The following is a 14018-nucleotide window of genomic DNA, read 5'->3' as shown; positions in this document are numbered from 1 at the left end:
ACTGATTTGAAGTGAATCGTTGTAATTTAATACATTTATTTATGTTTATTAAAATTTGTATATACATATACCAATATACTTCTTTGGCTTTTTGTTGCTCTTAATATATTTTTTTTCTGAAAGTTAAACTTTGCCTTGTATTGTGGCATCATCCATCCATCCTATTGCAGTCTCTCTCTTGGGTCTTTAGTTTGTGAATCTGTTAGTTTCGTGCTTATATTGTGGATGAATGGCAGTAAATAAGGCCCACCACCTTGACAGGAACAGGGTGTTGTTATTAAAACACGAAAAGTTAAGCGCACCAACTTCCTGTTTCGCTCCATTTCACAGGCAATCCCCACAATCATAAAATGTGTATTGTAAGATACTACAGTATATTGCTTTTATGATGTTAAGTTGAGAGGTTGAACCTAATAATCACACACACACACACACATAATAAAACTGCAAGTACCGGTCTCCGATGTTTGATATTTATAGACTTTACCCAGCAATTGTCTACCACACATTAACGTCACATGACTTCATAGTGATACTTATGTGTCTGGTAACTGCACAGTCACTAAGCGTGTCTATGAGCACACAGCAGGGTAAAAAAAAGCCTAGCGAGCATATTTTCAGTCTGTTCTACCACACATTCCTGACACCACATTTACTACTGTCTTATCCTCCACTTCCTTTCTGTTCTTTTCTGCTTCTTTCCGTTTTTGTCTTCAGCCCTGTGTAGCCATCCTGCTGCATGGTGTGAAACCAAATGCGAGACTATTCGCCCCTCAGGTGTAAGGTGAATTTCGTTCTGCTGAGTACCAAACTTAACCTTCTGTTGCACAGAGCGCTGATTTCAGCAGGAGATTTGAAGAAGGAAAATAAGGCAGATCCTTTGTGGAGCACCTTGAACCCTCCTGACAGTATGATCATCATATGACCACAGGGCAGTGTGACTAGAAACCGGTTTGAAGTTGCAGAACAGTGGTTTACATTCAGGAACGTGCTAATGTTTGAGGCTTCTAGATTTGTTTGACATACATGATTCGTATGGACTATGTTGGCATCGCACAGCCAATGAGTTTGGACTTTTTAGAATAGCAGGTAGGGTCACATAGAGGATTTTATGACAGATATGCAGTGTGGGTAGTTTCTACTTTTTTAGAAAGAAAATCAAATCAATATTATGCAACACATATTTAATCATTGTACATTGGCAACTACAGAGCACAAAGTATGCTACTCTGTTTTCATGCGGTTTTCAGCAGTACTCTGTGAAATATAAAACCTTGAACCTTGTGCGTGTCAGTTTACAGTAGGAAGTTACTGTAACTTGGTAACAGAATGCATTGAGGCTCATTCTGGAGTCGTAGCCTGTTGTATACAAGGAGCTCTTCCTCAATAGAATTTAAAAATTGCAATCGCTATGACAAATAACACTGGTTAATACAAAAATAATTGAACTTTAATTTACGTGTATTGTCAGAATAACAGTCATTCAGTTCTTACTCCAAATTAAAATTTGGTTGCCAGTGCTGAATTTGAAGAGTAAGCAGCTGTATCGATTGGGCTGATACAAACTGCTGGATCTGTGTAGATGATGATGATAATGTAGGTTGTTGGTATATAATGATGTTCAGTAGCTGCTAGATAATAAAATGGTGAAGCTTTTTCTCACAGTTCTAACAGGCATTTGATTCTTCGATAAATATTGTTTTGTTTAAACAATGCATCTACAGGATCTATTGATAGAATGTTATAAACATTCTAGTGATGTTTTCATGAGTGTATTTCATCTAGATTATGCAAATTGTTGTTTTATTTACCCTAAAATGGGCCCTTTATAATGAAATACTTTATATTTACATCAAGGGGGTCCTCTCTATGGAGGCCGCCATGTTTGTTGTAGTAGCCCAAACTGGGCAAACTAAACACCCTGTGAGTTTTTATGAAAAATGAAGGTTACCACAGTTCCTCTTTCATGTTTGAAAGGAAAGGGTGAAGTGAGGGGTATTCAGCTGCCACATGCAACTTCACCACTTTGTCTAAATTCTAGCAGTCACGGAGTCACTCTGGACAGAGGCAGTCATTGTGGAAATTTGGTCTCTTGAGAATACCTGTGAAACCAAAAACAGTCTCAATTAAGGGAGATATGAGCAATTGAAGTCAAAGTTGCATCAAATGTTGCTTTGTGGTTGCAAATGTTATAAACTGGTGGCCGGGTGAGCTGAAGACATTATGACCAGCCATGTCTGGAGGATTAACTGTTTAGATAAACATGGAGCTAGAAAAAAGTAAACATTTTTGTGTGAGCTATATTAAGGAGATATATTCAGTAAAATGTACACCCCTCACAAAAAGTTCAAACTTGGTCAGCTCATGTCTCACTCAATTTGGATCTGGGAGACATGAAATTTCGGTTTCATAGGTTTCTCATGTGACCAAATCAGCAATAAATATTATTAGGATCTGGGACAGTGTGGTGTGATATATATTGCATAATTTCTAAAATATTTATTTAAGCCAACTACCAAAAAATGAAAAGTTTCATTACGGGGATGTTGTTACTGAGTTAGTAGGTATTCTCTATCCTCTCCAGGTGGCGACAGACAAGGTTGCTGGTAAGCTGAGTTCTACTCTTTCATGGGTGAAGAACTCGGTGTCCCACACGGTCAGTCAGATGGCTAGCCAGGTGGCCACACCCACGTCCCTGCCGACCACTGCTACGTCCTCCTCTACGTCTCTGTCCTCGCCTGCCCTGTCACCGTTGTCGCCAGCACTACTCAGTCCCGATGAGGAGGAACTGCTCGCCAAGCTGGAGGAGCAAAACAGGTAAGCCGCCGGTGTCCTAAGCTGCTCCTGGCTATCAACTTAACAGTGTTGGTGGTAACAAAGGGTCGAAGAGGACAGAGGGCCGGTCTATGTAGTGTAGTTCCTCTCAGCCTGTTATCAACAGTGCACACATCGTCACCATTCTGACTATCTGCAACATCATTATTACAACAGTTAAAACCTTATTTAAAATATATGGAGTTGTCATAAACTAGTTGTTGAAAACTGACGTACAGTTGCAAGCAAAATTATTCAACCCCCATTGCACATTAGGTTTATTGGCAAAATATACAATGTCTCAGCTGTTTGCAATAAACAAATAATACAAGAAGTGTTTAAGTAGTTCAATGAAACTAATATTACAAGGGGTTTTATCCAAATTCAACACAGAATGCTACTTTTAATGAATACTGCAGTTTCAAAATTATTCAACCCCTTCATGACAAGCATCTTCAGTACTTAGTAGAGCACCCTTTTGCTGTTATGACCTGCTGCAAATGTGATGCATAGCCAGACACCAGCTTCTGACAGCATTCCTGAGGAATCTTAGCCCATTCCTCATGGGCAATGGCCTCCAGTTCAGTATATTCTTGGGTGTGCGTTTTGCAACTGCCTTTTTCAACTCCCACCAGAGATTTTCGATGGGGTTCAAGTCAGGCGACTCTGACGGCCATTCTAGAATCTTCCATTTCTTCTTTTGAAACCAAGACTTGGTGGACTTTGAGGTATGCTTTGGATCATTGTCCTGTTGGAAGGTCCAATGACGCCCAAGCTTCAGCAGACGGCATGACGTTTTCTCCTAATATTTCCTGATACTTGACTGAATCCATCGTGCCCTCCACACGCTGCAGGTTTCCAGTGCCAGAGGCAGCAAAACAGCCCCAAAGCATCACCGAGCCACCGCCATGCTTCACTGTAGGCAGGGTGTTCTTTTCAGCATACGCTTCATTCTTCTTCCTCCAGACATACCGCTTATCCATAGGCCCGAAAATTTCCAGTTTTGTTTCATCGCTCCACAGAACAGAATTCCAAAACTTTGGTGGCTTATTTATATGGTTTCCAGCATATTGGAGCCAACTTTTCTTGTGCTTTTGGGTCAGTAGTGGTGTACGACTTGGAGTCCGGGCATGGAACCCTTCAGTGTTTAGTGTGCGCCTTTCTGTGGAAAATGAAACCTCAGTGCCTGCTGCAACTAAGTCTTGCTGCAGGTGTTTTGCAGTCCCTCGAGGGTTTTTGACCACTTGCCTCCTCAGGAATCTGATGGCAGCCGCTGATAGCTTCTTTTTTCTGCCACGTCCAGGTAGTGTAGCCACTGTTCCTTCAACTTTGAACTTTCGAACTATGCTTCCAACTGAATTTCTAGAGACATTCAGTACTTTTGATATCTTTTTGTATCCTTTTCCTTGTTTGTGCAAGGCAATGATTTCTTCTCTGAACTTTTTGGACCATTCTTTTGACTTAGCCATATCTCTGACATGCAGTCAAACGTCACTCTCAACAAACCCCTAGCTAGTCCAGGTGTTTATGTGTTTTATCTCAAGCACACCTGAACTAATGAAGCCCTTAATTAGTTGCACCACGTGTGCTTGAGATAGGGGGTTGAAAAGAGTGCTCTACTAAATACTGAAGATGCTTGTCATGAAGGGGTTGAATAATTTTGAGACTGCAGTAGTCATTAAAAGAAGCATTTAGTGTTGAATTTGGATGAAAAACATGGTAAATTTTGTTTTATTGAACTATTTCAACTGTTCTTTTCTATTTTGTTTATTGCAAACAGCTGAAAAATTGTACAATTTGCAAACAAACCTAATATGCAATGGGGGTTGAATAATTTTGCTTGCAACTGTAGCTGATGGAGCCCGACATGGATGTTTGAACCTTTTCAAATTGGTCCTTAGTCTTCCGGGGGGAAGAAGGTCAGACTGTTCATAAGGTGGGATGGATACTCACCCTCATGCTTATAAATGTGAAACAGTTTATGATAAACTGCACCCTCATGATTTGCAGCCTTTGTAAGCAGCAGACAGATGATGCATGCAGGTCATTAGCTTCCTACACACTCTAAACAAGCTAAACTTCCCTCAACAGTTAAAGCTTTTTAAAACCTTTTCATGGGTTATCTGTTGATAAGATTATTAATAATTATATCAATAATACTACAAAGAACTGTAAATATACTAACACAATCCCCAATTTTGACATAAATCCATGTGTTACGTTATATTCATATTCTCTAATTAGCGTTTGACGTGTGGTTTATCTAATGAATATTTATTTTGTCATTGCCTTGTTTGCTCTGCACAGCTGCACTACTGACTACACACACGCACAAACAGAATAGGAAACACTATAAGGTCAGTTGGAGAGAATTTGCAGTAAAAATCTAATTAAATACATTTGTTGGGTTCTAGAGGTTTCTGTTTTTTCAGTGTTCAGCTGTTTGACAAATAATTTTTTGTTTTGTTCTTTGAGGAGTTGACCACTTTTTGTCACTGGTTTCTTCCCCTTGTTCCCAAGTTAATTTCATGTCAATTCTGGTTGATGTTTTAAAAAATGTAAATGAGGGTTTGATTGTTTGCATAAGGCCCTAGCCCTGTTTTGGGCTGACTCATCCCACGGCCTAACAGTAATGGGCACTTTCTTTTAAATAAAGGCCCACCCACCAAGAGTACTACATTTAAATTTTTGGAGCAGGCTCCTCATCAAAATTAATCAGATACTATGTTAACTTGGGTCTGTTGTAGTTGGACTGGGCTGTCCCTTCACCTCACTTCAGATTGAAGTACTGTAAGAGGATGACACAGCTCCGCTCTCTTGCCAACTTTGCGAATTCTTCCTCTGTTGTGACTCTCACCCATGGCTAGTGCTCAGTGTTTCCAGCATCAGCATGCAATTCAGAGGTTAGGATTTGTCAGTCAAAGCCAGCAGAGAAGACAGCAAAGCTTTGTTAAATACAGAGGTTGGTGATTAACTGGTACGCCCACAACAGCCAGTGCGGTATGCCAACTGACACCTGGTATGGTTTTTTTTCCCCATCAGAAGTGAGGGGATGGAAATGAACTTAGAAAACCTTCAACTTACTGAGGTCTAAGCAGATTTCCATATGCGCAACAGATGGGGCTCATAGTTGCCCTTTGACCGCTGCCTCCACCTCAACCAGAGAGCCACAGCTGGGCCCTGGACATGAACTCTGGAGAATGTCTATACAATTTGGTCTGGACCTTCTCCACAGTTTGCCTTTTCCACACTCAGGCCTGTTCAAAACAACACTTAAAGCTCTGTACAATCAGGTGTGAGGTGGTGTAGCAGGCAGGAGGCAGGACAAAACTAATTCCACTACAGAGATCATGTGTTTTTGTTTACAGAACAACACCTATATTGACCTTAATCACTAAAAGCTCTTTTTAGATTTTTTCCAGTTTCTACGTATCTGGCACCACTCTTTCTGAGGAGTCTGTGGGCTCATTTGGACATTATAACAATTATTTTACTACATGGCTGGCTGGGGAAATTCTGCAGAAAGTACAGAGCCTCTGACATAAGCGTTCTAACATACAGCCCCCCCGGAGAATGTCAGGATCATCTGGAGTTCGATGCATGTCGCAAAGCCATTTTTGTAGCCTGCAACATGCTCATCGCCACCCAACACAAATATTCTAATTTTGACCTTATATGTTTTCAATTCAACAGTAGGAGGGACTTTGGCTTTCTTCTGGGACACTGTTTACTGAGTGCGCTTGTGTGTTTGGTGAGGCCTTTGTACCCTACAGATCAGATAAAGGGGAAAGCATTCAGTATCATAACACAGGTTAGGAAGTCCCACACTGACTGCTTCAATCTGAAAATCCGACGAGCGACTTCTCAAGAATTCCTTGAAACCAGAGACATGCGGCGTAAATCATGAGTCTATCTTGGTAAGCTTCATTGTATTTCATGTTTCTGTAGTAAACAGCAAATGGAAGTCATGATGTTTTAACAGCCACACTCTTGGAAGAGGAATGTGCTTCTAATTGTTTGGCTTCTTTGTTGTAGTGCAAGATTTTATCAAGATTTATTTTAAATCGCTGCCAATATTCCTTCACCTATTCTAATTTCTTCAGTTTTTTGGTATTTTGTTTTATCCTCAAGCTTCAGACTTGTGTTTGACTATTGGTAAATTATTAGCTGAGCAGCATGTATGCTCAGGTTCATTTGTAGAACAGGCTGGTACTGTAGTGAGTGTGACCTTATATCAAGGGCAAATAAAATACTTGAAAAAACAAACAATTGCTGCTAAAATATACCTCGAAGTTTATGTTCCTTTTTATTCATGTTTTTTTCCCATGTCAGAGTTGAATATAAGTGCAGAAGCTTTCTGCTGGCTACTCTCTCTGGCCTTCCATTTACTCCCTCCCACACGACCCAAATTTGGCTGTAACCCTAGTCATTCTTGGAGCATGCTCAGTGATGTCACGGGCTCCAGTGGAGAGGCCCCGGCCCTTTTCCGAGATCAGGTGTCTGAGCCTTTGTGTGTATCTTTCATGAGCTCCTCCTTACAGCACCGGCTGGGAGTTGCTGCTTGGTTTGTCTGTACACTGATCCCTGTTCAGGTCATTCTGTCAGCAATCCCTGTGACAAACTGGCAAGAATGTGAGACTGAACTGCTGAAAAGAACATCGCTCACGCTATTCATCCACTTCAGATGCGGAAGGTGGATTTCTGGGCCTTACATCAAGTTCCTTGTTTATAATAAGCCTGCAGATGGTCGCTAGAGCCGTTTTCAGACATGACCTGAGGGCAAAATCACAACTTTTCACAAAATTTCACAGCCCAAACAAATCCTCCGCATTATTCGGGTGATAGGTGGAGCAGCCGTAAACACAGAGATCCCATCATCAGCTCTTAACACCACAAACTCTCTTCACATCTTGTTGGTGTCTTCTAACTTCTAGCTTCTCCCTTGGAGGTGCTGTTAATAAAGTGATAAGAGCAGTCAATATGTTACTTCCTGCCTCTGTCTGCTGCACTGTTGTGCATACGTCTGTGCAGAGCACCTCCCACTGTAGGAAATTCTCCAGATTTTACTCTGAGGACACATTTTTAACCAACACAACTGAATGTATTAGAAAAACAGAAAAATATGTCAATGATCTGAATGTCTTTCATTTATCATCTAGAGCAGGAGGCCTCCATCTAATCAGCCAAATATATTGATATACAGAGCGTGAATGCGTGGCGCATGGATCTTCATTATCGCGATAATGTGAGCTTGCACATCGTTTAAACAACAATTACGATATTATCGTAGACGATGTATGTCGCACACCCCTTCTTAGTGGGATAAGTGCCATTTTTTGTTCTGAACAAGAGCAGTGACTTTTGATTCCTAAGATGTCATTGCAATCCGAAGACATTGGTGGAGAGTCATTCATGTAGCAACCAAAGCTGCTTTTTATTGAATTCATGTGTATGTTGACCCAACGTTAGTGAACTGGTTTACGTTGACATCAGTCCCAAACTTTGCAGGCCCGTTAGTGCAAAGCTCCTGTGCCATGGTAACAGATGATTACATGTCAATAAGTGTGACTATGAATTTCCCTTCGTCGATCGAAGGGAGCACTTCAAAACTCATCACCTCTTTGAAATTAGTCATCATATCCATGATTTGTGCTGGGGATGAGATGCATTTGCGGTGCATCGGAAAATGCAATGCAGGCTACACCTCACAGTCTTTACTATAGTAGGAATTTTGGAATTTCCGCTCTCTGTTTTTCTCTGCATTTCTTGCGCGACCACGGGGTGGGCCAGTTGGAGGTTGCTTCTGGGCTGCATGTGGCCCTCGGGCTGCCATTTGAATAGGCCTGTTGTACAGTTCCAGCAGTGATGGTGTTTTGACCATACATTAATCGCTAACTGAGTTAATTCTCAGGCTCTGACAGCCAGTTAATGTTATACAGTAGGTTTGTTTACAGTCATAAAGCTGTAAACTGCTATTTTTAGCCCGGCTTAAGAAATTTAGACAGCTTTGAATCTTAATTCTGGATGAGGTTGGTCTGTTGCAATGATTCAGGATGTGGCAGTTTAACTTAACTTCCACACTGAGGTTTAGATATGGAGATTATGAGGGGAACATATCGTAAATCAGTACTTATTTTTTTAAACAAGGAATTCCTTAATTATTGTAATTTGTGATGGTAACAACATGGCTTTACCAATTATTATTCGCTAAATTTTGTGTACACTAGCCTCTGCTTCAAAATGGGAACATGTTAATGTATATCAGTCTGGCCCCCACATGCTCTGTATGAATCTGAGTGTGTCACTCTGTGTGTGTGTGTGACAAGGTGGTGTCCTGCAAAGGAGAGAGCGGAGGTATTGACAAATATCAGCAAAAAAAGTATAATTAGACTCAATTAAGCCGCTACAAGGAGTTTTTAACTGATTATGAAACAGTCCTATTTTAATACTGCCGCCTCTTTATGACCTAAAACAACTAATGAGACAATCAGGGAGAAAAAGCCTTTTTCTATAAACTATTGTCAATGTCTGTGGTCGGGAAGTCAGTGAAACGGTTTATGACAGTCAGGTGGCAAAGCCTATGTTAAGGCTGAGGGAGAGGAACCAGAAGGGGGGAAGCAAGCTGTGCTATGGGCTAAGCTGAAGGCTAAATGGGAAAGGCTAACTCATACAGACCAGTGGTCCCGAGTCTGTTCCTCACCAACTCCACGTCTCTTACAAACAAGATGGATGAGATCAAAATGAGAATTACGATACATTACCCCATCGCTATGCAGGAGCCATCAGCTGTGTCTTAAGGTGTGGTTTGATCATCCAACCAACTATAAACTCCTATACATTCAGTGACTTGGTATTGTGTCAAGTGAGATTTTCCAATTGTCCACAAGATGAGGGACAAGTATGGATTTATTGTACCTCTATAAATCTATTTAATAATCAATGGTTATGTTAGTTATAATATTGTTAGAAGATTGTCTTTACTATCAAATGCTACACTGCCCAGGAATCGTTCTCTCAATCTGCATTTGTTGGCTATATCGCAATATTTTTTAAATCCCCTCTAAATCACAGTACAAATGTTTAATTCATAAAAGTCCCCAGGAAGGTTAAGCTAACGGACCTCAGCATTTCCGACGGCCCCTGAATGCACCTTGTCAGAAGATGTCAGTGGACATTTAGGGTTAAAACACGAGGTAAATTACCTAATTTTGAGTCGAATATAAACGTCAGGGCCTTCTGATCATTTAGCAGCTGTGGATCATAGAGGAAACTCTGAGTTTTCATTGTTTGTTTCCACTGTTCCTCAACAAAGTCGTTTTTGTCGACAGAGATGCCAAAATCAATGAAAGTTGAAAGATCCCTGAACAAGCTTAAAGAATTGCATTGTGGGGATATTCTCATTTGACAGGCTATGTCACAAAAAAAAAAAATTTCTTTGGAAATAAGCAGCAAGGAGAACTTGCCTTCTTTCCTGCTGGATCCAAAATATTGTTTCTTGAGAAACAACAATATACCTTTTACAATGAGAACGAGTGATATACAGTTGACAAGAAAAGAATAGACACAGTTTCGTGCAAACATTTCAATCTCCTGATACTTATATTATTCTGACTTTATTCTTGTAAATTTACTACATTATACTCGTGTACAACTTTTTTCTTATAATATAACAACTTTATTCTTTTAAATTTGAAAATATGTCTGTTAATATCTCCTTGAATTTGCTACTTTTTACTTCTAATATTGGGACTTGATTCACAAAATCTCTGTTCCTCCCCCCAACCCCCTCCCCCCTTAAGGTGGCCCTTATACTCTGTTGAAGGGTCATTAATGGATCTAAAATTGTTTTATCTGTCAGTGCTGAGAGTGTTATCAATTAGGTTTAGCTAAATGATTTATAGCAATTGCTTCTCGTTAATGGACCGCTAATAGCTAATAGAAATGTTGTTGTATCTGAACACTTTTTGAAACGTTAACATTCAACCTCTTTCCCTCACCACAGGTTGTTGGAGACGGACAGCAAGTCGCTGCGCTCAATGAACGGCTCCAGGCGGAACAGTGGGTCCTCCCTGGTGTCCAGCTCCTCCGCCTCCTCTAACCTCTCCCACCTGGAGGAGGACTCGTGGATTCTGTGGGGACGAATTGTCAACGAGTGGGAGGATGTGCGCAAGAAGAAGGAGAAGCAGCTCAAGGTGAGGCCAGTGCAAATGACTACCTGTGGAGAGGCAGCTGAGCCTGGTCCAGACCTGCTTAAGAGCTTACAGTGACACGGCTGCGTTAGGAGCTTACTGTGACACATTTGACCCGACTGCTCAAGAGGACGGTTAAAGCACTGGAGCTATCGTTTCATGATCTCAATTTAGACCCTCATATTTGTTCACAAGTGCCTATTTGACAAGAAACCGTTATTCAAGGTCACTAAGAGACACAGGAGCCCCCATGATACTGTTTCTGGAATGAAAGGGCTTTAAACATTAAAATCAAGGCTACACCATCTTTCCTGTGATACACATGTACCTCGCGGGCATTTGTATTAAGCTCTGGCATGAATGTTACAATTGCATTATCTGTTTGAATGTTTACTTGGTGAACATTTGTTGTTGTCCTTGAACTTGTTATTTGAGTTCCTGACATTTGAAGCTAATTTTAGGTTCCTTGTTTCTACAGATACTTCCTGAAGTCTTATGATAACCCTATGGCCAGTCACTCTCAGTGGTAGTCTGATTTAAAGTGCACATGCACATTGGAATTTTGAGTAAACACAGTGACCAGAAAAACAAAAAACCCCTTTCAACACTGTGTTGGATCATGTGATAAGAGCCATAAGTCACACTAGTGACTCAGCAGGGAACATTCAAGATGCTCAACTGCTTGGTGTAAAAGTTTGAAGTGTAGATGTCCTTAATCCGCATGTATCATTCGTTCTTTTCATATTCAATTAGAAAACCAAAATCGGATAATTAAAAAACAAGTCATTATTTCGTTATTCATTTATGAATCTGATACCAAAAAACAAATACAGTTTGTTTTCATAGTTTGGATTTTTTGCTCAGATCGAAAATAGGAAAGGAAAAAATGGGTCATGGGCCGAAAAGGATTTTGATATTTCATTTGTAGGATTTTTGTCTTCTAGTTCAGTAAAGTTTGAAACATATTTACAGATTCGAACTTCCTAGATCAATAATTCACAAGTGAAACGTTGTTAAACACAAACACCTCCGCTTTTCAACTGCAAGCCAGTTTTCATCAATATAAGTCATCCTCCAAACTGGAGACATAACATGTATCTCTATGTGCAGCCGGCTGTGCAATAACTTAATTGTAATACTGTGTATTCCCATCAAAATTAAATTAAACATCTAAGGCCCAGATACACAGAAATAGAGTGCAGTTATTGAAAGATTTTCATCTATAAAAATCACATTTTCTCCAAACTAAGTATGGCAGTATAACCAACTGGAGACCCTTAATGTGAGATCTGATTTATATACACAGTATTAGAGTGAAGTTATTGAATAATTCTCACGATAAAAATGTTCATGTAGTTGCCATTGCATGAGCCTGTTGATAAAGTTAATATGCAAATACGATGGGAGGACCGATTTCTTCCGCAGTGGCAGGGTATTAGTATTTCATGTCACTGCGTGTGTAAATGGGGAAGTATGACAATGCATGGGTGTTGTCATGAAAATTAACAGAAGTAGTAATGACCAGATGGGTGCAACCAGCCTGCAATATGAATCATAACTGCCGAGGCCTCCACACATTCTGGGTTTTCTTCCCTTTGGTTTACAGAGTGACCGTTTTTCTTTAGCATGAAGGAAGGAATCTCAAGTTTTCTTTGCTTGTCAGCAAAATCCCTGATGTGTTCAATAATGTCAGTAGTTGATATTTCATCAAAGCCTACTACTGTTCATGAAAAATAAGCTTAGTTTAGTGGTAATCTGGTTAAATGTTGCACTTATCAGATACATTAATATCTTTATATCTACCTGTGTTACAGCCTGTCAAGTGTTGGTCGGAATAAAAAAAAACAAGGCTGATTAAAGTTGTGGCTCAGAACGCTGCTTTTGTTCACAAATAGTCGATATATGAGACAGGGGTTTGTTCCAGTACAAAGCTTGGTTTGTCTTGTCTGATCTCTGAGTGGGAAGAGGGATTCCTTGCTGAAAGCCTGTGTGGGTGGACCTCTGCTCCAGAGGCACCCTGGACTGGCCAGATGCTCACATACACACACACACACACACGCACACACAGCCGTGCTAACTACCATTGAAGCAGGAAAGACCAGTGTTCCCTGTCGGCAACGGAAATTGCCTAATCAAATTGTATTGGCAGTAATACATGGAAACAAATCACTGAATGTAAGTGCCTCACCAACAAAATATTGTCTGGAGGTTGAAATTATATCATTATAAGATGGTCTGTTTTCTTCCACCTTACTCTGTCGTCCACATTTTCCATTCACCGTTTCTGTTGTCTACATGTCCACAAATGCCCATTCAAAATCCTCCTATCCACACCTTCCTTGTTCGGTCTTTTACCATGGTTTGGATAGTTTGCAGTGTGAAACAGACTTTTGGACCAATTACAGGAAGTTGCATTAGCATTACACAATAGAAGAAGAAGAAGAAGAAGAAGAAGAAGAAGAAGAAGAAGAAGAAGAAGAAGAAGAAGAAGAAGAAGAAGAAGAAGAAGAAGAAGAAGAAGAAGAAGAAGAAGAAGAAGAAGAAGAAGAAGAAGAAGAAGAAGAAGAAGAAGAAGAAGAAGAAGAAGAAGAAGAAGAAGAAGAAGAAGAAGAAGAAGAAGAAGAAGAAGAAGAAGAAGAAGAAGAAGAAGAAGCACAAGCAGGATTGCTTGTGGTCTTTGCCTCTGATGATATAATATTAATATGATGTTTGAACAAGGACTTTTATTTTGCTAGTAGTAAAACCACGAGTTGCAATTAAATTAGGAAAGTGAACCAGTCCAATTAGTTTCTCCATTAAAATGAAGAAATGCTTTTTTATCCACTGTATGCCAACGTTTTTAAATCCAGAAGCTGAATTGACCACATGCTGATATCAGACACACGTCTGTCTTCAAACCAATAAGTGGCAATTAAAGGTCGACAGAGCCCGAGTAGGTGATGATGACAGGATGTATATGTCATACAAAAGTATTTTATCTGCTCCCTAACTTGCAATGTGAAACTAAAACTAACT

At 40.2% G+C, this 14018-nt stretch overlaps 1 protein-coding gene across 4 annotated transcripts in view; it reads left to right on the top strand.

Moving 5' to 3' along the window:
• Positions 1–2639: 2639 nt before the first annotated feature.
• evi5b (ecotropic viral integration site 5b) overlaps positions 2640–14018 on the top strand; it is a 31372-nt gene continuing 19993 nt past the window's right edge. For 3 of the 4 annotated variants that reach the window (XM_061078560.1, XM_061078559.1, XM_061078558.1), the window contains exons 1-2: positions 6605–6731; positions 10817–11006. In XM_061078560.1, coding sequence (XP_060934543.1) covers positions 6718–6731; positions 10817–11006 — 204 coding nt within the window. In that variant the 5' untranslated portion in view covers positions 6605–6717. Of the gene's footprint in view, positions 2818–6604; positions 6732–10816; positions 11007–14018 lie in introns of those variants that run through there. The other variant, XM_061078561.1, reaches the window with a different exon arrangement.

This window comes from Limanda limanda, chromosome 9, assembly GCF_963576545.1.
Source record: "Limanda limanda chromosome 9, fLimLim1.1, whole genome shotgun sequence".
NCBI classification, from domain to species: Eukaryota; Metazoa; Chordata; class Actinopteri; order Pleuronectiformes; family Pleuronectidae; genus Limanda; species Limanda limanda.
This window is presented reverse-complemented; position numbering and strand designations above follow the sequence as displayed.